Genomic DNA, 26,895 nt, shown 5'->3' with positions numbered 1-26,895 from the left:
GGTAACTTTTTTCTTTGGAGACTTTTAGTGAAGTCTATAGAATGTGACTCAGGAGGGGACTTGCTTCGGTTTCCATTGGGCCTCTTCCATAGTATATTGTGTTTGTCTTTTCTTTCAGTTTTTCAAGCTTTCTCCTAAGAGTTTCAGAAGACCATTATATATTTTCTTTTTTTCGAGGTAGGGTCTCATTCTAGCCCAGAGTGACCTGGAATTCACTATGTAGTTTCAGGTTGGCTTCAAACTCATGGCAATCCTCCTACCTCTGCCTCCCGAGTGCTGGGATTCAAGGTGTGCACCTCCATCTAGCCCTTTATCTTTGTTTTTTGTTTTAATTTTTTTTTTTCTGTGAGCAGTAAAAGTGAGTGAGTGACTGAATGGATGCACTATGGTCTCTTGCCACTGCAGATGAACTCCAGATACATGTACCTCTTTGTGCATCTGACTTTATGTGGGTACTGGGGAATGGACCTTAAACTGGCATGCTTTGCAAACAGCTGCCTTTAACCACTGAGCAATCTCCCAATTGAAGATCTTGGTCTTTAAAAAATTTTTTTTTTCCTTGGGGTTTTTTGAGGCAGTGTCTCACTCTAGCCCAGTTTGACCTGGATTTCACTATGTCGTCTCAGGCTGGCCTCAAACTCACAGTGATCCTTTTACCTCTGCCTCCTGAGTGCTGGGATTAAAGGCTTGCACTACCATGTCCTTTTTTTTTTGGTTTATTTTTATTTATTTATTTGAGAGTGACAGACAGAGAAAGAGGCAGAGGGGGGGGGGGGAGAATGGGCACGCCAGGGCTTCCAGCCACTGCAGATGAATTCCAGATGCGTGTGCCCCCTTGTGCATCTGGATAACATGGGTCCTAGGGAATCGAGCCTTGAACCAGGATCCTTAGACTTTACAGGCAAGCGCTTAACCTCTAAGCCATCTCTCCAGCCCCGATTTTTTTTTAAACTAATTTGCAAGGTCAGAAGCATAGGAGAGAGAGAGAAAGAATATGAATGAGAGAGAGGAAATGGGGGCATTAGGGCTTTTTGTCAGCCACTGTAAACAAACTCCAGATACCTGTAGCACTTTGTGTATCTGAATTGAACCCAGGCCATCAGGCTTTTCTAGTAAGAGCCTTCACCTGCTGAGCCATCTCTCTAGCCCAAGACCCCTGTCTTGTTTTCTTTAAAAAATAATATTTATTTATTTGAGAGAGAGTTAGAGAAAGGCAGAGGGTAGGGGAGGATGAATGGGCACACCAGGGCCCCTAGCCACTACAAATGAACTCCAGACACATGCACTATCCTGTGCATCTGGCCTTACATGGGTCCTTGGGAATTGAACTCTGGTCTTTAGGCTTTGCATGCAAGTACCTTAAGAGCTGAATAATCTCTCCAGTCCTCATCTATTTATTTACTTATTTTCAGTTTTTCAAGGTAGGATCTCACTCTAGTCCCGGCTGTCCTGGAATTCACTATGTAGTCTTAGGCTGGCCTTAAAGTCACAGCAATCCTCCTACCTCTACCTCCCAAGTACTGGGATTAAAGACAAGGTGCCACCGTGCCTGGCGCTCTCTCTCTCTCTCTTTTTTTTTTTTTTTGTATACATAGGAAAAATGGTGTTCTTGTAGGATTCAGAGCTGGCTCTTTAGAAGTGGTGACATTAGAGCTGTGTTGGAGACATGAACTAGAGTTTGCTAAGCACAGAGATAGGAGAGATGAATGTACCAAAGTGAATGAATGAGGACTTTATAGTTGATAAACCATATGCCTCATTTGAAATTCAACATAATATTCAGAGCTGAATGGATATTTTTTTTCTATCTGTAGGTGCTTGTAGTTTAATAATATGCTTGGCTGGGAAATGCCAACTGTTAAAAGACAAACTAGGATTGGAACTAAGTTTGAAAACAGTAAAGTATCCTTTCTAATGATAGCACAATGATTTAATTTCTATTTAAAAAAAAATTTTTTTTTTTTTAATTTATTTGAGAGTGACAGACACAGAGAGAAGGACAGATAGAGGGAGAGAGAGAGAATGGGCGCGCCAGGGCTTCCAGCCTCTGCAAATGAACTCCAGACGCATGCGCCCCCTTGCGCATCTGGCTAACATGGGACCTGGGGAACCGAGCCTCAAACCGGGGTCCTTAGGCTTCACAGGCAAGCGCTTAACTGCTAAGCCATCTCCCAGCCCTCTATTTTTTTTTTTTCAATGGAGGTTTCTTTCTGTTATTTCTTATTCTGGTCTATAGGATTTTCCCTAAGTATTGTTTCACCTTGGGTTTTTATTAGCAGCAGTAGCTTGCTGGCATTTCTGTCCCATAGCATACAGTTCGCCAGTTTGTGAATCAGGGATCATAGGCAGGATCCTTTAGCTGTTAGGCTATTTGAAGTTGGAGCTGTGGGCAAAAATATTAAGTGTTGCAGGGGACCTCAGCAAAGTGCCATTGACTATATCTAAATAAAGTGCTTTTAATTTGGAGTTAGCATCTGCTTGGCTATACATATGTCCTCTTCATAACTTTAGATGCGTAGATATTTTCAATGAAACTGATGAGTTTTATCTTTTTACTGTTTTCTCAGCATTGGATTAAATTGTGCTTTGGGTGCAGCTGAAATGAGACCTTTCATTGAAACAATTGGAAAATGCACAACAGCCTATGTCCTCTGTTACCCTAATGCAGGTATGTGTTTGGTGGAGGAGAGTTGTACATGGAGAGTTTCATGCATGCAAGGTAGGGCAGATGAGGTAATAAATCTTGAGTAGAAGAGTGTGTTGCAGGTATATGTGTGGATATTTGAGACTCAACAGGAATTTTCCAAGTGAAGCATATTTGGAGCTAGACCAGTATTTCCTTTTGGACCTAAAGGAACAGTTTGGCTCAGTCTGAAGCAATCACTGTTAGGCTATCAATACAAATTTTTATGACTTTGAACCCAAGATCTTTAGAAAGTAAAATACTTGTTAAGACAGTTTAATATATGTATATAAAATAATGGTTGACATGTCCTTTCTCAGGTCTTCCCAACACTTTTGGAGACTATGATGAAACACCTTCCATGATGGCTATGCACCTGAAGGTCAGGGTTCATTTTTCACCTGGGGAGTTTTAAGAGCTATATAAATAAAGTTTCATTTAATTGAATAAATACATTTATTTAGAGACAAGGCTTATCTTGCCCAAGCTGGCCTGAAACTTGCCATCCTTCCATCATAGTCTATGGATAGCTGAGATTACAAGCCTGTGCTACTGTGCCAGGTGCGAATGAGAATTTTAGCTATAGAGTATTTAGAAGCAGATTTTTTTTCCTTGATGCAACCCCGGCGTAAATAACAAAGACAACTTTAGCTACTGTGAATTAAGGTAGTAGAGGCATAAAGCAGGTCTTTGCTATCATCATCTTATTGCTGATTGGCCCTGATGGCCAATCTCAATGAAGCCTCCTCCAAACCGAGACTTGGCTTTCCTCTGTGATGTGTCACTTCTGTAACTTTTCCAAGCATGACTTTCCCTCTCCTTCCTTAAACCTGCTGGGTAGACTAGATGTCTACCTGGCTTCTCTTGTCACCTCCAGCGTCCTCCCTCTCTCTTGTGCATTTGCCATCTTTGAATCATGAAGCTATCCTGCCTCCTAGCCCTGGGTCTCTTTTAGTTCATTCCTTTAATTTTTAGCTTCTGGCTCACTGAAGTTTTCAATTTAATTCATATGGTTTTAGTATCTTTTTTCCTTTTATATGGACTTTTGCTGTATAGTCCACATTGACCTTCAGTTTGTAAGTGCTAGTATTACAGGATAATTTCAGTATCTGAAGTAGATGAACTTCTTAGAACTGGCTGGTCAACTTCTTGATTTCCTTCTCAGTTGTGTTTTTCTTTCACCAGCTTCTGTCTGGCCAATCTCCTGACTGCTCCATGTGCTGGTTGGAGCCCTTAGCTACTGTGATAGAAAAACTACATTTTGAAATTATTTTGAAAAAATAAAATTAAACTTTTAAATGTATACTCATGTTTTTTGATAATGCATTATCTAGTTCACATTAATTTAGCTCAGTTTATGGGTAAAGAAACTTTTCATATCACTAGGAAAATTAATTTTCCAGTGCATTTTAAACACTTTGAAAGATTTTGTAGTATCAGAACATTTTTTTCTGCATTTATCCTTTTATTTAGGGCATGTAAAATTTTTATATATAAAATTAAATGTTATTTATCTTTTTAAATATCTTGTTTAGAAAGTACAGAAATAAATAAAGGTAAAGCTTTTATCTCAAACTTGTTTTGGTATATCTAGAATTGAGATAAACTCACTTTTTCCAATGTAGGACTTTGCTGTGGATGGCTTGGTCAATATTGTTGGTGGATGCTGTGGTTCAACACCAGATCATATCAGGTAATAGTCATCTCTTTATTTATTTATTTATTTGAGAGAGAGAAAGACGTAGATACATAGAGAGAATGGGTGTCTAGCCATTGCAAATGAACTCCAGACAAATATGCCACCTTGTGCATTTGGCTTATGTGGATACTGGTGAATTGAACTTTGGTCTTTAGGCTTCACAGGCAAGTGCCTTAACTGCTAAGCCATCTCTCCAGTCCCCAGTAGTCATCTCTTAACACTTTACCTTTTTTTTTTAAAACCCAAATTTAAATTATTTTTTGGTTTTATTTATTTTTGGGACAGGATCTTACTGTGTAGTTCAGGCAGCCTAGTACCCACTCTGTAGCCCAGACTAGCCTGTTACTGTGTAAGCCTAGGTTGGCCTTGAATGTGTGCCAGTCCTCCTATATCAACCTCCCAAGTACTAGGACTACAGGTGTGAGCCACTGTGACTTAATATTTTACCTTTTCTTACCAGCTGAATGGTGTCTCCACAATTTTGTATATTGAACTCCTAATCCTTTAATAGTTCAGAATGAGACCATATTTGGAGATAGGACCTTTTAAAAGAGGCAATTAAGGTAATGAATGGATCAATCAATAATCCAGCATGATGAGTGTTTTTGTAAGAAGAGGACACAGATGTATACACATAGAAAGGAGGAACATGTGAAGAAACATGAGAAGCCTGCCACCTGCAAGCCATAGATAGGGAGAAGACTCAGGACATGCAAACCCTGTCAACACTTTTAGTCCTAGACATCTATCCTCCAAGTTGTGAGAAAAGAAATTTCTTTGTTTAAGCCATGTTACTATGCCAGCCCTAGCTATGTATATGCTATAAATAACACCAAATCACATGAGCTGATTCTCCTGTTCCCAGTTTTACTCTCCTGTCTGCTCTCCTTCTTAAAGCTGGAGATATTATTTCATTTTATTTTTGGTTTTTCAAGGTAGGGTCTCACTCTAGCCCAGGCTAACATGGAAATTGCTTTGTAGTCTCAGGGTGTCCTCTACCCTCTACCTCCCAAGGGCTGGGATTAAAGCATGTGCCTCATGCCGTGCTTATTTTACTTTAATTAATTTTTTTATTGACAACTTCCATAATTGTAAACAATATCCCATGTTAATTTCCTCTGTCCCCCACCTCTCCCTTAGAAACTCCACTCTCCATCATATCCCTCCCCCATCTTAATCACTCTCTCCTTTATTTTGATATCATCTTTTCCTCCTATTATTATGGTCTTGTGTTGGTAGTGTCAGGTACTGTGAGGTTATGAATATCCACGTCATTTTGTGTCTGGAGAAGCACGTTGTAAGGAGTCCTACCCTTCCTTTGGCTCTTACATTCTTTCCGCCACCTCTTCCGCAGTGAACCCTGAGTATTGGAAGGTGTGATAGAGATATTGCAGTTCTGAGCACTCCTCTGTTGCTTCTTCTCAGCACCATGGTACCTTCTCAGTCATCCCAAGGTCACTTCCATCTGAAAAGAGAAGGTTCTCTGCCAAAAGTGGGAGTAGCATTAATATATGGGTATGAACATTAAGAGAAGTGCTTACTGGGCAGTTTGGTGAGCATAGTATATACATTTAGCCAGACATCAGCAGACATTATATCCCTAGGGCTCATGACTACCTCTGTTGTAGGTTTTCAGTATTTGGGATATATTCCCTCCCATGGAGTAGGCCTCCAGTCAAATTAGAGGTCAGTTGGTTTCCCCTATAACAGACATGCCACTACCTGTTGCTCATTTGGCCTGGCTGGCCAAATTTAAGGCTTGCAGTGTCTATTGTTGAGTATCTTCAGTGGTAATTTCTCTCCCATTGAACTGCATGCAGTGTGGCTTTTTCCAGTTTTCTGTCAGCTTGTCTATATGGAGGAGGTTTTCAGCTGAGTTCCGGCAGGATTTCTCAGTGGCCTTGAAGCCCAGTTATGTGGAGCAATAGGGTCTTACCATCTATTCCTGATTGGAAACCAAGGGCCTCAGCAATGGCCTGCAATGTTTTGGGAGTATCAGGGACCTCCCTGGCTGACAACTCACTGGACAGTATCCTATTCCTGGCACTGAAAATTTTCTAGAAGCAATCTATGGCTCCTGAGTGTTCCATTGTCCAAAAAAGTAGGTTTCCATGTGACTTATTTATGTCCTCTTAGATTTTGATTAGCCCTCCCTCTGCCTTTCCTTTATTCAGTCTCTTTCCTTGACCTCACTTAAGCCTTTTCATCCCCATTAATCTGTTCTACTTACATATGTATAATATCATCCTATTAAGTCCCACCACTCCCTTTCTATTCCCTTTATATATCCTTTCCAGTTTACTGGCTTCTGCTACTGAGTTTTATTTCTACTCACAGAGAAGTCCAGTCATTTGTAGGAGAGCTAGAACATGTGACATTTGGCTTTCTGGGTCTGGGTTACCTCACTAAGTATAACACTTTCCAGATCCATTCATTTTCAGTGGTGAGCACTCCTCTGTCACTTCTCAGCACCATGGAGCCTTCTGAGTCATCCCAAGGTCACTGCCATCTAAAGAGAAGGTTCTCTGCCAAAAGTGGGAGTAGCATTAATATATGGGTGTGAACATTAAGAGAAGTGCTTACTGGGCAGTTTGGTGAGCATAGTACATACATTTAGCCAGACATCAGCTGACATTATATCCCTAGGGCTCATGACTACCTCTGTTGTAGGTTTTCAGTATTTGGGATATATTCCCTCCCATGGAGTAGGCCTCCAGTCAAATTAGAGGTCAGTTGGTTTCCCCTATAACAGACATGCCACTACCTTTTGCTCATTTGGCCTGGCTGGCCAAATATAAGGCTTGCAGTGTACATTGTTGGGTATCTTCACTGGTGATTTCTCTCTCTCTCTTGTTGAGCTGCATGCAGTGTGGCTTTTTCCAGCTTTCTGTCAGCTGGTCTACATGGAGGAGGTTTTCAGCTCAGCTCCAGCAGCGTTTCTCAGTGACCTGGCAGCCCAATTATGTGGAGTCTTCAGCAATAGAGTCTTACCATCTATTCCTGGTGGCAATTACACATTTTATAATTGGGTTTTTTGGTTTGTTATTTAACTTTTTGAGTTCTTTGTATATCCTAGATATTAATCCTGTATCAGATGTATAGTTGGCAAATATATTCTCCCATTCTGTAGGTTGCCTCTTTGCTCTATTCAGTGTCTTTTGCCATACAAAAGCTTTGTAATTTTATGAGGTCCCAGTGGTTGATCTGTGGTTTTATTTACTGAGCAATTGGGGATATATTCAGAAAGTCTTTGCCAATACCAATATGTTGGATGGTTCCTTCTCTTTTTCCTCTAGCAGTTTCAGAGTTTAGGTCTTTGATCAATTTTGACTTGAGACATAAGGTTCTGTTTTCATCCTTCTACAGATACATACCCAATTTTCCCAGCACCATTTGCCGAAGATGCTGTCTTTTCTCCAATGAGTGTTTTTGGCATTTTTGTTGAAGATCAGGTGGCTATAGCCACCTGGATTTATATCTGGTCCTCTATTCTCTCCTATTGATCTACATGTCTGTTTTTGTGGCAGTACTATGCTGTTTTTCTTACTATGGCTCTGTAATATAGATTAAAATCAGGAATGGTGATACCACCAGGCTTATATTTTTTATTCAAAATTGTTTTAGATATTTGAGGGTTTTTGTGCTTCCAAATGAATTTTTAGATTTTTTTTCTATCTCTGTAAAGAATGCCATTGGAATTCTAATGGGGATTGCAGTAAATGTGTAGATTGCCTTTGGTAAGATTGCTATTTTCACAATATTCTCATCCAAGAGCAAGGGATGTCTTTCCATTTTCTAGTGTCTTCTGCAATTTCTTGCATGAGTGTTTTAAAGTTTTCATTGTAGAGATCCTTTACTTCCTGGGTTAGGTTTATTCCAAGGTACTTTATTTTTTTCTGATGCAATTTTGAATGGGAGTGATTCTCTGATTTCATTCTCTGTGTGTTTATTGTTATCATATAGGAAGGCTTCTGATTTCTGTGTGTTTATTTTGTATCCTGCTACATGGCTATAGGTGTTTATCAGCTCTAACAGTTTGCTGGTAGAGTCTTTGGGGTCCTTTATGTAAAGAATCATGTCATCTACAAATAATGATAACTTGTCTTCCTTTCCAATTTGTACCACTTTTATGTGCGTGTCCTGCCTTATTGCTATGGCTAAGACTTCCAGTACTATATTAAGTAAAAATATGTTGGCTGTAGTTTTGTTATAAATAGGCTTGATTACGTTGAGATATGTTCCTTCTGTTCCCAGTCTCTGTAGGACTTTTATCATGAAGGGACATTGGATTTTGTCAAATGCTTTCTCTGCATCTAATGAGATGATCATGTGATTTTTGTCCTTCCATCTGTATATATAATGTATTACATTTACTGATTTGCATATGTTGAACTATCCCTGCATCTCTTGGTAAAGCCTACTTGGTTGGGGTGGATGATCTTTCTGATATATTCTTGTATTCTATTTACCAATATTTTGTTGGGAATTTTTGCATGTATGTTCCTGAGGGAGTTTGGTCTGTAATTTTCCTTTTTTTTTCTATCTTTGCCTGGTTTTGATATCATGGTGATACTAGCTTCATAGAAGGAGTTTGGTTGGATTCCTTCCTCTTCTATTTTATGGGAAAGTTTAGGAAGGATTGGTGTTAGTTCTTCCATGAAGGTCTGGTGCAATTCACCTGGACTTCTTTTTTTAGTTGGGTGGTGTTTTATAACTGCTTGGGTCTCCATATTTCTTATAGGTCTATTTAAGTGGTTAATCTCATCTTGATTTGTTAGGTGATATAAATCAAAGGAAACCATCCATTTATTTCAGATTTACAAACAGTGGAGTATATGTTCTTATAGTATGTCCCTATGATTTTTTAATTTTCTCTGATATCTGTTGTGATGGGGTTTTTTTTAAATCTCTAATTTTATTGATTGTGTCTCTTCTCTCTTTCTTTTGGTCATATTTGCTAAGGGTTTATTACGCTTGTTTATCCTTTCTAAGAACCAACTCTTTGTTTTATTGATCTTTGTTTTTCTTTTGGTTTCTATTTCATTAATTTCTGGCCTAATCTTTATTATTTGTTCCTGTCTACTGATTTTCAGTTTGCCTTTTTCTTCTTTTTTCCAATGCTTTACTTGCAACCTTTCTAATTTCTTAATATAGGCACTTTTAGAGCTGTAAATTTCTCTCTTAGGACTACCTTCATTGTATCCCAAAGGTTTTGATATTTTTTGTTCTCATTATCATTTGACTATGATTTTTTTGATTTCCTTCTTGATTTCTTTATTGACCCATTCATCACTTAGTAGTGTATTATTTAGTTTCCATGATTTTGTGTATACTCTATAGCTTTTCTTGCCATTGATTTGTAGTTTGATCCTATTGTGCTCAGATAGAGTGCAAGGAATTATTTTAATTTTCCTGTATTTGTTAAGATTTGGTTTGTGTCCTAATAAATGGTCTATTTTAGAGAATATCCCATGTGCTGCTGAAAAGAATATGCATTTTGTAACATTTGGATGAAATATCCTGTAGATGCCTGTTAGGTCCATTTGTTCTATGACCTCATTTAGTCCAGATTTGTCTCTGTTTATTTCTTCTGGTGTGTTCTGTCAGTTGATGAGTGTGGGGTGTTAAAGTCACCCTCTGCAACTGTGTTTGGTGTTATCTTTGACCTTATTTCTAATAGTGTTTGTTTGGTGAAGTTGGGAGCCCCCATGTTAGGTGCATATATATTTAGGATTGTAATGTCCTCCTGTTGTAGTGTTCCTTTAAACAATATAAAGTGACCTTCCTTATCTTTCCTAACTAATGTTGGACTGAAGTCTACCTTGTCAGATATTAGGATAGCAACCCCTGCTTGTTTTCTAGGCCTATTTGCTTGAAACAACGTTTTCTAACCTTTCACCATAAGATAGTGCCCATTCTTTGTAGAAAAGTGAGTTTCTTGGAGGCAACAAATTGAAGGATCCTACTTTTTAACCCAGTCTGCAAACCCTTGTCTTTTGGTTGGGGCATTGAGGCCATTGATGTTAAGAGTTACTATTTAAAGGTGTGTCTTCATTTTTACCATTTTTCTTGAGTTGCAGTTCTTTCAGTTTTAACTTTGCTCTCTTGTATTAACTAGTATTTGAGTATGGTTTGTTTCTTCCAGGTTCCTTATATGTGTGTTTTTCTTTCTCTTCAGCATGGAGGATCCTTTCAAGTATTTCTGTAGAGCTGGTTGTGTCTTCAAATATTCCTTTAGTCTTCTTTTGTTGTGGAATGTCCTTATTTCTCTGTTTAGCTGAATGGATAGCTTTGCAGGATAAAGTAACCTTGGTTGACAGTTGTTATCTTTCAGAACTTGGAATACATAATTCCAAGCCCTTCTGGCTTTTAAAGTTTGTGTTGAGTGATCTGCTGGTGATCCTGATGGGCCTGCCTTTGTATGTGACTTGATTCTTCTTTCTTAACTGCTTTCAGTGTATTTTGTTTGGTTTGTATGTGTGGTAGTGTAATTATAATGTGAGGAGATGGTCTTTCCAGCTTTAGTCTGATTGGTGTTCTAGAGGCTTCCTGTATTTGCATTGGTATCTCCCAATTTGGGGAAGTTTTCTTCTATGATTTTGTTGGAAACACCTACCATGCCTTTGGAGTGAAGTTCTTTTCCTTCTACTGTTCCCTGAATTCTTATGTTTGATCTTTTCATAGTCTCCTAAATAACTTGAAATTCCCATTCATACTTTCCTATTAGTTTGTCTTTCTCTTTGTTGGACTGTATTATATCTCCTACCTGGTCTTCTAGTTTAGATGTTCTGTTCTCTCCATCACCCATTCTACTGGTGAGATTTTCTACAGAGTTTTTTATTTCACTGACTGTGTTTTTCGGTGCTAACATTTCTGACTGTTTTTTCTTTATTATTTCTATTTTCTTATTTGTCTTGTATTGACCTCCTTATTTCATTGAATTGGTTTCCTGTTTCTTCTTTGAGTCCTTTGATATCCTCTTTGACTATATTTGTAATCATTCTTTTGAAATCTTTCTAAGGTATGTCCTCTAAATCATGCTCACTATTGGTCATTTCTGATGCATTAAAACTTTTTGCTGTATTTATATTGTCTTGATTTTTTGTTTTTCTTGTATTATACTACAGAGATTTTGCATCTTAGATTAATTTAATGCTTGGGTTTTCTGATTATCTGCAGTATTATTATATGTATCAATCAATCTGATGTTATATATCTTCAGGGTAGGTGACTGAAGGTGCTAGGTGTGTTTCTTAAGACTCTCAGATTAAACTAAACAATACACATAGTCAATGAAAAATAGCACAGAATATTTATGCAAGAGTAGGTATTATGACAATCAGATCCTCTAAAAAAGTCACAGTCCCTAAAGATGTGTATTTCCCATACCCTTGATCCTGTCATCTGGTAGGCTAAGATTTGTAGTCTGTAGAGGGTTCCAACTCAGCTTGTAAGCAAGTAAGACCCTTCCCCAATGAATGACAGAAGAGGAAACAAAGGCACTATAAATCAGGAAGCAAGAAATGCTTAGCCCCAAATACAGCTTATTTAAGAAGGCCAATCCGACTATCCATCAGATTTAACATATAAATTAAACTCACATGGAAAGTGCAAATAGTATTTCTGATTCAAGCCTGCATGCAAGGCTTATTTGGAGAGAGTGATAGATGGAGGAGTGGCAAGAATGGCTGCAATAGGGCCTCTGGCCATTACAAAAGAATTCCAGATACATGTGCCATTTTGTGTATCTGACTTTGTGGATACTGGGAAATTGAACCTATGTTGTCAGGCTTTACAAGCAAACATCCCAAACAACTGTCATCTCCCCAAAGATTTTATTTTTTTTAAATTAAACTGTTGAAGAAGCAGCAAAAACATGTTTTGTGTTTGGATTTGATGGTGTAAAGATTGTCTGTAAGCTTGGGTAAGGGGAGAGGTTTGCTTGTTGTGTTTATTCAGCTCTTCGCATATTTCTATTTAGGCACAACTGACTGAGAAGGCAAATAAAATAAAGGCTGAGGAATTTATTTTCTATATACTGAGAAAGCTAAAGGTGTAATTAGTACTGCACATTTAGAAGTAGGTGTGTAGTTTGTGCATTGTTATGTTAATGTAGACTTAATTTTATACTAAAATTAGTTTATTTAAATTTATTTTATTCTTAAATAAGTAATGTAATGTTTTCTATTTTTAACTTAGGGAAATTGCTGAAGCTGTGAAAAATTGTCAGCCTAGGGTCCCACCTGCTAGTGTTTTTGAAGGTCATATGTTACTGTCTGGTAAGTCATGAAGATGTGGTTGTGATTTCAGAAGCCGTTTTAGAATATAATTTTAAAATACACTAAGTGGTAATGACACTTGTGCCCAGATGCCTGTTTACTAGCTCAAAGGAGATTTCATGCTTTTCTTGGCATGTAAATGAATTCACTGAAGAAATTTGTTTTAAAGGGCTACAGGGTCAAAGTGAATGAAGGCCTAGATAGTTTTCCCAGGAAGTACCCTTGGTTATAATGATAACTCTGGGGTCTTGTCTTTCTTCCATTTTGATAACATATCCTTGTCTATACCCTAACAATTTTAATGAACAAGACAATACTAATTACTGAAAATTGTAAATGTTGGAGCTGAGGTTATGGTCTAGAGGGTAAGTGTAAGGACCTGAGTTTCATCCCTGGCACCCATGTAAAATGCCCAGCATGATTGTACATGCCTATACCCTAGTACTAAAGGAAGTGGTAGCAGAACCATCACTGAGGTTTCCGGGTCAGTCAGTCAAACTGAAAAAATGGGGAGCTCCAGGTTCGTTGAAAGAGAATGCGTCAGAGAAGTAAAGCAGGAAAGTGATAGGACTTGTGATATCTTCGATATATCGTGATGCTTCTGTATGCATGTGCATGGGGTGAATGTACATTCACACCAAAGAAAATTCTAATGGCCAAGGCCCATTGTTTGATTTGCTTAGAAATTAGGACTGTATAAAGAGTGTGCATATTTTTGGTTTCTCAACCCTGTGAGGTAGATGGTCTCCTACTGCCAACTGTTAGAAAAATATCCATGATTTTCTTTTCTTGTCTGCGATAAATGAGTATTAGATCATAACCTTAATTTTTTTTATTATTGACAACTTCCATAGTTACAGACAATAAGTATCCTTAAATCTTAAAAACTGAGAAAGTGTGTTTTTAGAGAAATGATATATAATATGTATAGGAACTTTTCTAGTTGTTTATAATTACTATAATTCTTTAATGCAATATCTTTCTAAATTGGAGTAACTGGTTCTCTTCTGAAGCAAATTTTGCTTCTTAATTTTTTTCTAAGAAAATAAAATAAAATACAAGTGACAGAGAAAAATGAACTTTCCTTTTTCCTTAGAATCACCTCTGGTGAGTGAGGATGAAGTTGCATCAGCAAATATACCTCTCTAGGCCAGCTTTTTGTGACATGGCGGTTCTGCCAACATTGTTTTCCTTGGAGCTTAGCAAACAACAGAAATATCCAGTCTTTGCCTAAATTGGAAAAGAAAACATTATTTATACATGTTGATTTTTTGAATTTATATGTAAGGATAACAGAATCTTTTTTTCTGTAAAAGTTGTATTTTATACACTATGGCATTTATTTATTTATTATTAGATATGGGCATATTTTATATATAAACATCACATGTTGGTTCCATCCTTTCCCTTCTCCCTGTCCCTTTTCTTTTTTTCTTTTTTTTTGTTTTTTCGAGGTAGGGTCTTACTCTAGCCCATGCTGACCTGGAATTCACTATGGAGTCTCAGGGTGGCCTCATACTCACGGTGATCCCCCTACCTCTGCCCCCCGAGTGCTGGGCTTAAAGGCGTGCGCAACCACACCTGGCACCTTGCCCCTTTTCTGAAGAGGCCTTCCTCATTGGGGATGCAGGTCAAATCCGTGGGGATTGTGGATCATGCACTATGGGGCAACCGTCATTTATGGGGGAGAGGCAATGTCTCTGTGCTTAATGTCCCAATTTGTGCCTCTAACAATCTTTCTGCCCCCTCTTGTGCAAAATTCCCTGAGCTATGGTGGGAGCATTTTAAGTCTACTTCAGTGATGGGCACTTAGGAGCCTCTGGATCTCTGGTTTGGTAGGTGTTGAGTGTATCTTTCTTCATCACTCTTGTGCTGACATCAGCTTAACTAAGAAAGCAGTACTCTTGCTCATTTCTCCAATTCCTCTGTGGTTTCAGCCAGGCCAGGTAGAGGGCGCTGGGTCATTATCTCCTCAGGTCCAGTTCCCATCTGAAAAAGAGAAACAGATTTCCAGACTGCTGCGCCTGCCCTATGGAATTTAACAGTCATCTTTAATTGGCATGAAACATGCTTTCTGTTTAAGTCTTACTATATAGCCTTGGCCTTGAATCAGGAATCTCCTACCTCTACTCTGTGAGTGCTGGGATTACAGGCATGCACCACCATGCCTGGCTTGAAGGACACTTTCTTAGGTTGTTCTTGTATGGATGGTAAGTGCGAGAAGAGCTGCTTGCTACATCAGGTACCTTACAGACATACTAAGTCAGAGTGCTTTGTAGAAGTGCTGTTGGGGGAATCGCACAATCAGCCTTTGAAGGCTGGCATGCTTGCTTGCTTGGCATCTGAACCCTCTGGTCAGTCAAACCATTGGTGACATAAAGAACATGATTATCTCTGAATCAATGAACAAACAGCATGGAATAGTTTTATCATTACCCAGCCCATTTCCATTGTTTTCCTCTCCCTCCTGTTTGATTTTTCCTCAGCTAGTATTTTGGCAAAGGCACAAAAGCCATTTTGTAAAGAACTTTTTATTTTTATTTATTTATTTATTAGAGACAGAGAGAGGGAGAAAGAGAATGGGCACACCAGGGCCTTTAGCCACTGCAAATGAACTTCAGACACATGCGCTACCATGTGCATCTGGCTTTTGTGGGACATGGAGAATCAAATCTGGGTGCTTAGGTTTCACAGGCATGTGCCTTAATCGGTAAGCCATCTCTTCAACCCAAAAACCACTTTTTGTTTTAATTAATGTAAGCTCTGACAGCTGATGCTTTGTGCTCATTATTATCCTGTGTCATTTCTATAGTAACTATAGGGCAGACACTTTACTGCCCCTGATCTGGGAGCTCAGACTGTGTGGGCAGTTGGTTCAGGTTGTGATGAGGAAACCCAAGGCTGTCTATCCCCAGAGCCTGCCCACAACCATCTAGTAAGACTTGCTGTCATAATTTAAAAGCACTGTAGGACAAAAGAAGTCATGAGCCTTTTCTGTGGTGACACTTCCCCTTCTGGTGTTACTTTTTACTTCAGTGCAATATGTCTACATGTTTTAATCTGATACTTGCCCTGAATTGTTTTGTGCCATAGTGTCATAGGAGTTGTTAATATTCCTTAACAGATGGGAAAATTGTCTCCAAATGTCCTGTGCCTGCCTTGGGCAGCTCATTAGTGGAGCTCACAGTGACTCTAAGGTCTCTACCTGGGTCTTTCCATAGCATCCAGATAGCCCTTACTGGTTTTGGATTCATGGGATTTTTATCAGAGAGATGAAGTAACACTCCAGACACATTGCTAGTGGGATGAGAGCTGCTGTAAGCTAATGTGTTTGTTCAGGCAGCTGTAAAGTAATCATTTTTGTTTTGTTTTTGAGATAGAATCTTGCAATGTAGTCTAGGCTGGCCTTGAACACATGATCCTCCTGCAACACCTTGACTGTTGGGATGACAGGCATATGCCACTATGCTTGGGTCGACAATCCTTTTGATTCTTTCTTTATAGCTTTTGCCCAGACTCTTACTTGAATCAAAATATAATGACAACTTTTCCTTCTTTCTCAGGGATGGTATGGTTCAGCCTATTAAGGGTTACCTGCATTACAAAGTCCTGAAGTATTTGTTGCCTTGGGTGTTCTGGTTATAAATACAGCTTCAGTGAGGAGGCTTTGTTGGGTTTGAGTTTTCTGAAAGAAGACTGGCCCTGGTTCCACATTGGATCTTTTGTCCCATCTGCTCAGATGGCTTTGGCACAGTTACTTCTTATTGAAAATGTTTGTGTTTATGTGCTTTATTTTATTTTTACACATTTTCAGGAATTTAAAAAATGTTTCTTCTTTTAAGGTCTCGAGCCCTTCAGGATTGGACCGTACACCAACTTTGTTAACATTGGAGAGCGCTGTAATGTGGCAGGATCCAGGAAGTTTGCTAAGCTCATCATGGCAGGAAACTATGAAGTGAGCATCCTCATGAAACTCCATAGGCATGGGCATGTCTTTGGCTGGACAGCATGTCAGTGAATGGCGTTGTGTCCTTACTCATATATTAGCAGAGCTGCTAGGAGGTGTGTAAAGAGGGCAACATGTTCTGACAACAGCACATTGGCTGGTAGGAGGAAGAGGCCTTGAAAAATTGAAGATACTACTACTACTGTCATTTGTTAAAAAGTATGATGGAGAGTGGAGTTTCAAAGGGGAAACTGCGGGGTGGGGGTGGTGATGGTGAGAAAGGAGGGAAAAGTACTACATTTGGAGCTGGGCGTGGTGGCCCACACCTCTAATCCCAGCACTCCGGAGGCAGAGGTAGTAGGATAGCTGTGAGTTCAAGGTGAGCCTGAGACTACATAGTGAATTCCAGGTCAGCCTGGGCCAGAGTGGGACCTTACCTCAATAAACCAAAAAAACGTATTGCATTTGGGACAAGATGGGAGGGATCCAGGTTCTAGTTATTAGTTGTGAAGTAAGTTTAAATGTTTGAGAATGTGTATCATTTTGGTCTCATAAACCCCAGAGAAAGTGAAAGCCAAGAAAATTCCTATTTACATGACGGTATCAGATGCTGAGTGCTGAAGGGATTATTGATCCTCCTAGCTACACATCAAAACAAAAAGTGGAATATGCCCTTGCCTTGGAAGTCTGTGTTATACTGTAGCCATGGTGTTTTTAAGCTTGTTCATATGGTGGATAATTAAAACTTAATCTATACAGAGCCTACCCAAGACATGTGGATAGATTTTATGTTTTTGCAAATAGGAAGTTAAAAATGGAGGGTTTTTGAGTTTTAATGATGCTTAATTTTATCTTACAAGTAATCACTTTAAGATTTTTAAACCTTTAAGAAATAAATCTAGAAATTAAGATCAGAGCAGATTTAGGTTTTTGCTTTTTTAGGGGGGGCTTTCTTAAGATTTAATTTTTAATCACATTGAAGTAGCGTACTAATTTCTCACTTTGGACTAGCTAATTACTGCTTCATGGCAATCCATGGCGTGTCTTTCTTCTTCGTGCAGGGACTGGTTACCTGGTTCTTGGTGTGGAAGTCCCCTTCCTGTCACTTTTTTCTGTTCATGCTATTGTTTGCTTCCATTGTGCTTGCCCTCTCCAGTTTAAATGTTCTGCATGAGGCCTTTTTACATGTAGGCTACAGTTCACATTCTTGAGGCTGTCCTTTCCTCATCTTCCTCTGTGCCTGAAGCCTCCCTGTCCTGACCCGCCAGCTGAGCACTTTTGGTTTGCTTGTGCTGCAAGATTTTGGCTCTTGCTTGTTCCTTCTGAAGTGCTAGTGACCCTTGTAGTCATAGTGCTCCGCATTTGGCAGAGTTGCTACTTGTAGTTTGATTCTTCTGCCCATTCTCTGGTATTCCCTTCAGTTCTTGGATTTGATGTACTTGACAATGAGGACAGAGATCAATTTAGTAAGAAGCACACTGGTGGAAGTAATGTCGTAGAATAAGGTCTTCCTTTGTGCTAGTCACTGTGTTAAGTCCTTTATGTCATTACTCGTTTAGTCTTCACAGTCCATGGGTCACATCTCCACTTTATAGATGTAGAAATGGAAGCTTGGTAATAACTTACCTATTGTTTAGTGATAGCACTAAGTGTGTAAAGCCTATACCCCTAAACACATTGGTTCCTGCCTAGTGGGAACTTTGGTAGGAAGGACACATGGGATGAGTCATTCATAGAACCTCCTTTCCCTAACTCAGTGGTACTCAAGGTTTCAGGAGAGAGCACTGATGTGAGAGCAGTTCCAGTCCTGACTTCAGGTCTCTCTCATCATCTGTGGCCTGTCTCTGAGCGTGTGGGTGATTGGGAGTTTTCCTTCAAGTACTTGTTTTGTGACTGAAAAACTAGTTCAGGTATTGGCATCTCCATTTCCAAGGTCTTTTTTTGTTGTTGTTGTTTTATTTTATTGGTTTTTCAAGGTAGGGTCTCACTCTAGCCCAGGCTGATCTGGAATTCACTATGTATTCTCAGGGTGGCCTCAAACTTTCAGTGATCCTCTTCCTGAGTGCTGGGATTAAAATTCTCCTACCTCTGCCTCCCAAGTGCTGGGATTAAAGGCATGCACCACCATGCCTGTTCCATTTCCCAGGTCTTTTGATCCCTGTTGCTTAGCTTCTCCAATTTGTATTCTTTTTTTAAAAAAAATATTTCATTTCTTTATTTATTTATGAGAGAGGAAGAGACAGAGAGAAAGAGAGAATGGGCATGCCAGGGCCTCTAGCCGCTGCATACAAATTCCAGACACATGCACCCTTTGTGCATCGGGCTTACGTGAGTCTTGGGGAATTGAACCCAGGTCCTTAGGCTTCACAGGCAAATGCTGTAACCACTAAGCCATTTCCCCAGTCCCCTCTTTTTTTTTTTTTTTTAAAACATATAGGTCTTCTTTATTAGCTATGTAGAAAACACAATGTTGTGCCAAGACCCCTGACCAGGAGCCAAGTCCCCCGGTCACCTAGGAGTCACCCAGAGAACTACTACAGAAGCCTAGACACTCGAATGCAAAAGCAACAGGTTTCTTTATTGCAAGCCTAGGCCTGGACTCTGTCCCCACAGTCCGGCATAGCGGTAGTGAGGGAGAGAGCCCCTTTCTTTTGGGGGAAGGGGTTCATATAGGAATTCGAACAAAGAAGTAGGGGATAGATACATGATTGGTTGATTTAAACAGTTCTGATTGGCTTGGTGTTTCTGTGGGCAATGTTGGGGGCAGGAGCTAGGGGCACTCCAGGCAGATGAAGTCATGTCCATTGTCCTTGAAGTGGAGATTCCTCAGTTTCTTATCTAAGCAGGTGGTCGGAGGCGGAGCCCCCCCCCCCCCCACCACAGTGGAGTGTTTCTGCAATGTCCTTGGAGTGGAGATTCCTCAGAAACTTTAGGGGGAAAGGTAGCAATTGAGCAAGCAAGCAAAGTTTACTGAAGCAAAGGTCAGCACATTAGCAGGCTAGTTTTCTATCTAAGTCAAGGCCTGAGCCTTTTTACTTAAAATGGTTATATTTGGTCTATCAAGAACTATATACAAGTTATAGACAAAAACAGCCATATTTGAAAACAGCTAGCAGGATCAGGGTCGCACACAGGGTGGTAATGAGCAGAGTCACAGAGCACGCTGAAGACGTATGTATAGTCAGCCCCACTAGAACTTGCAGGGTCAAATTATTGGTGGGCTCTAAAGACTTTTTCTCTCATTGGAATTTCAAAAGTTCTTAGAGAATATTCATAGTCTCCTGTATTTACATAATCTTGGTTATTTGACCTACACATTAGATGGCAGTACTTGATAGGTTTCTTTTCTTTTCTTTTTTTGGTTGTTGTTAGTTTTGTTTTATTATTAGTGTCTCACACTAACCCAGACTGACTTGGAACTCACTGTGTAGCCCAGGCTGGCTTTGAAATTATAGTGATCCTCCTACCTCAGCCTCCTGGGTGCTTGGATTAAAGGCATGTACTACCACTTCTGAGTTTGTGTTAGGTAGGTAGGGGTGTGTGTGTGTGTGTGTGTCATGCACCTACAACTAGATATAAGACCTTTAAGACAGGGCTGTGAGTTATACTTCTTTTTATTCCTTATACTATTGAAATCATTAATAATATTGAAAAACCACTCCTCTCCCACCGCCCCACATACATGCTGGGGATTGAACAGAGTCTTATGTGTAATAGGCCAGTACTGTAATCACTGAGCTGTATTGTAGCAGACAGATTCAGGTTCACTGAGATGAACTTTCAGACCAGACACAGTTATGGAGGAAGGGATATTTATTGAAGCTTATAGATTCAGGGGAAGTTCCATAAATGGCAGAAGAAGCTGGCCTGCTTTCACAGGACCAAGCAGAGAGAGAGAAGCACAAGCCTAAAGGTCAAAACCCACACAGCATAGCACACTTCAGGAATTCCAGCTAGGTGCACTTTGCATATCTTTAGATTGAAATGTGAAACCCACCACTGTTGTGCCAAGACCCCTGACCAGGAGCCAAGTCCCCTAGTCACCCAGGAGTCACCCAGAGAACTGCCACAGAAGCTGAGACACTCGAATGCAAAAGCATCAGGTTTCTTTATTGCAAGCCTAGGCCTGGGCTCCGTCCCCACAGTCTGGCATAGCGGTAGTGAGGGAGAGAGCCCCTTTCTTTTGGGGGAAGGGGTTCATATAGGAATTCGAACAAAGAAGTAGGGGATAGGTACATGATTGGTTGATTTAAACAGTTCTGATTGGCTTGGTGTTTCTGTGGGCAATGTTGGGGGCAGGAGCTAGGGGCACCCCAGGCAGATGAAGTCATGTCCATTGTCCTTGAAGTGGAGATTCCTCAGTTTCTTATCTAAGCAGGTGGTCAGAGGCAACCCCCCCCCCTCGCCTCCACAGTGAAGTGTTTCTGCAATGTCCTTGAAGTGGAGATTCCTCAGGAATGTTAGGGGGAAAGGCAGCAATTAAGCAAGCAAAGTTTACAGAAGCAAAAGGTCAGCACATTGACAGGCTAGTTCTCTAAGTCAGGCCTGGTCCTTTTTTTTTTTTTTTTCTTTTACTTAAAATGGTTATATTTGGTCTCACACCACCTTAAGATCACCCAGTGACATTCCCTTCAGCCTGGTGGTGGCAGAATGCAAACTATTAACAAATAAACAACTAAATATATTGTGTGTCATCTATTCTATTCAAACCACCTCATATATTTAGCCTCAGTTCTGAAAACCATTATTTGATTTACCAAATTTTATTGTGGTATTTTTGTTGGGAAGTTAGCTCAATGGTAGAATACTTGCCTAAATGTGATTCTTCTTGTCTGGGTAGGGTTTTTTTTTTTTTTTTTTTTTTTTTGAGGCAGGGTCTCATTCAAACCCAGGATGACCTGGAATTGACTCTGCAGCCCAGGCTTTCCTCAAACTCCTGGCAGTCCTCCTACCTCAGCCTCTTGAATGCTGGAATTAGCAGTATGAACCACCATGTCTGGCTTGCTCTCTGTAGTTTTGGTGTTTACTGTGGCATAGGCCCCAGACCTTATTGTCTAAATGTCTGCCTTTATCTCTCTATCTTTCTTGTATTTATTTGTAAGTGGGTGGGGGATGAGGGAGAATGTGTGCCATTCATTGCAAATGAACTCTAGGTGCACATGTCACTTTACATCTAGGTTTTATATCTGGGTTTATGTGGGTACTAGAGAATTTAATATCCAGGGTGGCAGGCTTGACAAGCAAACACCTATAACCATTGAGCCTTTTTCCCATCTTTTCTGTCTCAATGACTGATAAAATTCCTTTTTGATTCATGGTCTGAGAAGAAAAGCTGGAGGCTGGGGAAATGGCTTAGTGGTTAAAGCATTTGCCTGTGAAGCTAAGGGCCCTGGTTTGGTTCCCCAGGACCCACATAAGCCAGATGCACAAGGGAGAGTATTCATCTGGAGTTCATTTGTAGTGGCTGGAGGCCCTGGAGTGCCCGCCCATTCTCTTTCTCTCCCTCTCTGTGTCTCTCTTTTTTTTTTTTGTCTCTCTCTCTTTCTCTCTCTCCCTCAAATAAATAAATAAGTAAAATATTTAAAACAAGGAAATAAGGATAATACTAGCTTCTGTTGCATTATGAAACTACAATGAACACTTTAAAAATGTCTCTGCTAGGACTTCCGGTTAAGATGGCGGCGTAGGTACCACGCCAAAATAGCCTGGGGGGGGAAGACCAAAAAAAACTCAGCAAAATACACACTTTTACTAAAAAGTGAGGTGTATAGGAAGTTGAGGCGGCAGCGGAGAAGTGGAAGAGTTATAGAGCATCCGGAGCCTGCACAGGCGGGAACAGCGGCCCGGGGCGGCTCAGCTACCCGCCGCAACCGCGGAGCGGCAGAAAACCGCCGGACTCTTGGCTCGAGCCGCAAGACAAGCCAGGTGCGGGAATTTCCCCTCACACCGCACTCTCCGCAACTCGGGAAACGTGAGGGGAGAGTGGCAGTGAGCAACGGAGGGAGGAGCAGACCGCGAGGTAAAAGCACACGATACAACCAGAACAGCCGCGGCTCCCTCCCCTCCCCTGCCGCCTGAACCCAGCTCCAGCGAACACAGCAGCGGCCCGGGACCCGGCCACGCCAACTTGGGCTGACGGCGGGACCCAAGCAGGAGCAGAATTTGGCAGCAACTTCAGCGGCTCCAGCACCGGTACCAGTGGCCCCAGCAGCAGCGGACCCAGGAGAGCAGCGGCTTCGGGGTGAGCAGCAGCGGTGGACACGACAACGGCAGCTTCAGCAGTGGTGGGGGCTCCGGCGGTGACATCTACAACAGCTGCAGAGGCGGCGGCAGCGACTCAGTTTGCCCCGTAGGAAAAGCAAGTGCCCAGCTCCAGAAATCAGGACAGCAACCCGACGACCCAGGCAGCAACTTGACTGAGACCACAATCACCCAAGGTAACTGGGATTGCACCAGGGAAGGGTCTCACCTGGTCACAAGCTGACTTGGATACCTCAACAGACCAGAAATCTAAACCTCTTTGTTGATAGAGGATCTGGTCATTATAATAACTACTCTTGCATACATACTCGGGGCTGTTTTTGATGGAATGGGTACAGTGTTTAGCTAAATTTTAGAATCTACCAGTATATTATTCCACTCAGCCTGCTTGAATACTCCTATAGCAGGGAAACTCAACCCCTAAGAACATCTTTGTAGATACTCTGAGAGTCTTAAGAGCCACACCTAATACCTTAAGGTCCTACCCTGAAAATATTTTACACCAAATCAATTGATACAGCTAAGAATACACAGCTAGCTAGAAAATCCAAGCATTAACTTAATCCAAGATGCAAAAATATATACATTATAACACAAGAAACACTAAAAAGCAAGACGATATAAATCTACCTAAAAGTATTAATGCATCAGAAATGTCCTCCAGTGAGAAAGAGTTAGAGGAAATGCCTGAGAAAGAGTTCAAAAGAATAATTATAAATATGTTCAAAGAGGTCAAAGAACACATGAAAACAATCAAAGAAGAAATCAAAGAGGAAATCAAAGAGGAAATCAAAGGAATCAAAGAAGAGGCAGGACACCAATTTAATGAAATAAAGAAGGCAATACAAGACATAAATAGAGAAATAGAAATAATAAAGAAAAACCAGTCAGAATTACTAGCAATGAAGAACACAGTTAATGAAATAAAAAACTCTGTAGAAAATCTCACCAGTAGGATGGATGAGGGAGAGGACAGAATATCTAAGCTAGAAGATCAGGTGGCAGACCTAATGCAGTCCAACAAAGAGAAAAACAAACTTATAGAAAAGTATGAGTGGGAATTTCAAGATATTCGGGACACTATGAAAAGATCCAATATAAGAATTCAGGGCATAGTAGAAGGAGAAGAATTCCACTCCAGAGGCATAGTAGGCATCTTCAACAAAATCATAGAGGAAAATTTTCCCCAAATTGGGAAAGAGGTGCCAATACAGATACAGGAAGCCTTTAGAACCCCAGCCAGACAAAACCCAGAAAGAAACTCTCCTCGCCACATTATACTCAAACTTCCAAACACACAAACCAAAGAAAAAATATTGAAAGCAGTTAGAGAGAAAAATCAAGTTACCTACAAAAGCAAGCCCATCAGGATTACAGCAGATTATTCAACACAAACTTTTAAAGCCAGAAGGGCCTGGAGTGATATATTCCAAGTTCTGAAAGATAACAACTGTCAACCAAGGTTACTTTATCCTGCAAAGTTATCCATCCAAATAGATGGAGAAATAAAGACATTCCATGACAAAAGCAGGTTAAAGGAATATCTGAAGACAAAACCAGCTCTACAGAAAATACTTGATAGAATCCTCCATGCTGAACAAAAGGAAAAGCACACATATAAGGAACCTAGAAAAAACCAGCCATACTCAAATACCAGTTAACAGAAGAGAGCACAGGTAGAACCAGTAACACACACACACACACACAAAAATGGCAAACATAAATACACACATTTCAATAATATCTCTTAATATCAACGGTCTCAATGCCCCAACGAAAAGACATAGATTTGCAGACTGGGTTAAAAAGCAGGATCCTACAATTTGTTGTCTTCAAGAAACTCACCTTTCTACAAAGGATAGACATTATCTTAGGGTGAAAGGTTGGAAGACGGTGTTTCAAGCAAATGGGCCTAGAAAACAAGCAGGGGTTGCTATCCTAATATCAGACAGGGTGGACTTTAGTCCGAAGTTAGTCAAAAAAGATAAGGAAGGTCACTTTATATTGATTAAGGGCACACTCCAACAGGAGGACATTACAATCCTAAACATATATGCACCTAACATGGGGGCTCCCAAATTCGTCAAACAAACACTATTAGAACTAAGGTCACAGATAACACCAAACACGGTGGTGGTGGGTGACTTTAACACCCCACTCTCATCAATTGACAGGTCATCCAGGGAAAGAATAAACAGAGAGGCATCTGGACTAAATGAGGTCATAGAAGATATGGACCTAACAGATATATACAGGACATTTCATCCAAAGGCTGCAGAATATACATTCTTTTCAGCAGCACATGGAACATTCTCTAAAATAGACCATATATTAGGACACAAAGCAAATCTTAACAAATTCAGGAAAATTGAAATAATTCCTTGCATTCTATCTGACCACAATGGAATTAAACTACAAATCAGTAGCAAGAAAGGCTATAGAGCATACACAAAATCATGGAAGCTAAACAATACACTACTAAATGATGAGTGGGTCAATGAAGAAATCAAAAAGGAAATCAAAAAATTTATAGAGTCAAATGATAATGAGAACACAACATACCAAAATCTCTGGGACACAATGAAGGCAGTTCTAAGAGGTAAATTTATAGCCTTAAGTGCCTATATTAAGAAATTAGAAAGGTCGCAAGTAAACGACCTAATGCTTCGTCTTAAAGCCTTGGAAAAAGAAGAACAAGGCAAACCAAAAAGTAGTAGACGGGAAGAAATAATAAAGATTAGGGCAGAAATTAATGAAATAGAAACAAAAAGAACAATCCAAAGAATTAATGAAACAAAGAGTTGGTTCTTTGAAAGGATAAACAAGATTGATAAACCCTTAGCAAATCTGACCAAAAGAAAGAGAGAAGAGACACAAATTAATAAAATCAGAGATGAACAAGGTAACATCACAACAGATTCCAGAGAAATTCAAAAAATTATAGGGACATACTATAAAAGCATATACTCCACAAAGTATGAAAATCTGAAAGAAATGGATGATTTCCTTGATCTATATGACCTACCTAAATTAAATCAAAATGAGATTAATCACTTAAATAGACCTATAACAAACATGGAGATCCGAGCAGTTATCAATAATCTCCCAACTAAAAAAAGCCCAGGCCCGGATGGATTCACTGCTGAATTTTACCAGACTTTTAAGGAAGAGCTAACACCATTGCTTCTTAAGCTTTTCCAGGAAATAGAAAAAGAAGGAATCCTACCAAACTCCTTCTATGAGGCCAGCATCACCCTGATACCAAAACCAGGCAAAGATAGAACAAAAAAAGAAAATTACAGACCAATCTCCCTCATGAACATAGATGCAAAAATTCTCAACAAAATATTGGCAAACAGAATACAAGAGTATATCAAAAAGATCATTCACCCTGACCAAGTAGGCTTTATCCCAGAGATGCAGGGATGGTTCAACATACGCAAATCTATAAATGTAATACATTACATAAATGGGTTGAAGGACAAAAATCACATGATCATCTCATTAGATGCAGAGAAAGCATTTGACAAAATCCAACATCCCTTCATGATAAAAGTCCTACAGAGACTGGGAATAGAAGGAACATATCTCAATATAATAAAGGCTATTTATGACAAGCCTACAGCCAACATATTACTAAATGGGGAAAAACTGGAAGCTTTTCCACTAAAATCAGGAACAAGACAAGGGTGTCCACTGTCTCCACTTCTATTTAATATAGTTTTGGAAGTCTTAGCCATAGCAATAAGGCAAGAGACACACATAAAAGGGATACAAATTGGAAAGGAAGAAATCAAGTTATCATTATTTGCAGATGACATGATTCTATACATAAAGGACCCTAAAGACTCTACTAGCAAGCTGTTAGAGCTAATCAAAACCTACAGCAATGTAGCAGGATACAAAATAAATACACAGAAATCAGTAGCCTTCATATATGCTAACAACAAACACACAGAGGATGAAATCAGAGAATCACTCCCATTCACAATTGCATCAAAAAAAATAAAATACCTTGGAATAAACC

General features: G+C 39.9%; 1 protein-coding gene across 3 annotated transcripts in view; it reads left to right on the top strand.

Moving 5' to 3' along the window:
• Mtr (5-methyltetrahydrofolate-homocysteine methyltransferase) overlaps positions 1 to 26,895 on the top strand; it is a 161,761-nt gene that overhangs the window by 39,065 nt on the left and 95,801 nt on the right. For all 3 annotated transcript variants that reach the window (XM_045151421.1, XM_004662193.2, XM_045151420.1), the window contains exons 9-13: positions 2,568 to 2,668; positions 3,004 to 3,065; positions 4,309 to 4,376; positions 12,582 to 12,661; positions 16,504 to 16,616. In XM_045151421.1, coding sequence (XP_045007356.1) covers positions 2,568 to 2,668; positions 3,004 to 3,065; positions 4,309 to 4,376; positions 12,582 to 12,661; positions 16,504 to 16,616 — 424 coding nt within the window. The remainder of the gene's footprint in view (positions 1 to 2,567; positions 2,669 to 3,003; positions 3,066 to 4,308; positions 4,377 to 12,581; positions 12,662 to 16,503; positions 16,617 to 26,895) is intronic.

The sequence above is a fragment of the Jaculus jaculus genome, chromosome 6, assembly GCF_020740685.1.
Source record: "Jaculus jaculus isolate mJacJac1 chromosome 6, mJacJac1.mat.Y.cur, whole genome shotgun sequence".
NCBI classification, from domain to species: Eukaryota; Metazoa; Chordata; class Mammalia; order Rodentia; family Dipodidae; genus Jaculus; species Jaculus jaculus.
This window is presented reverse-complemented; position numbering and strand designations above follow the sequence as displayed.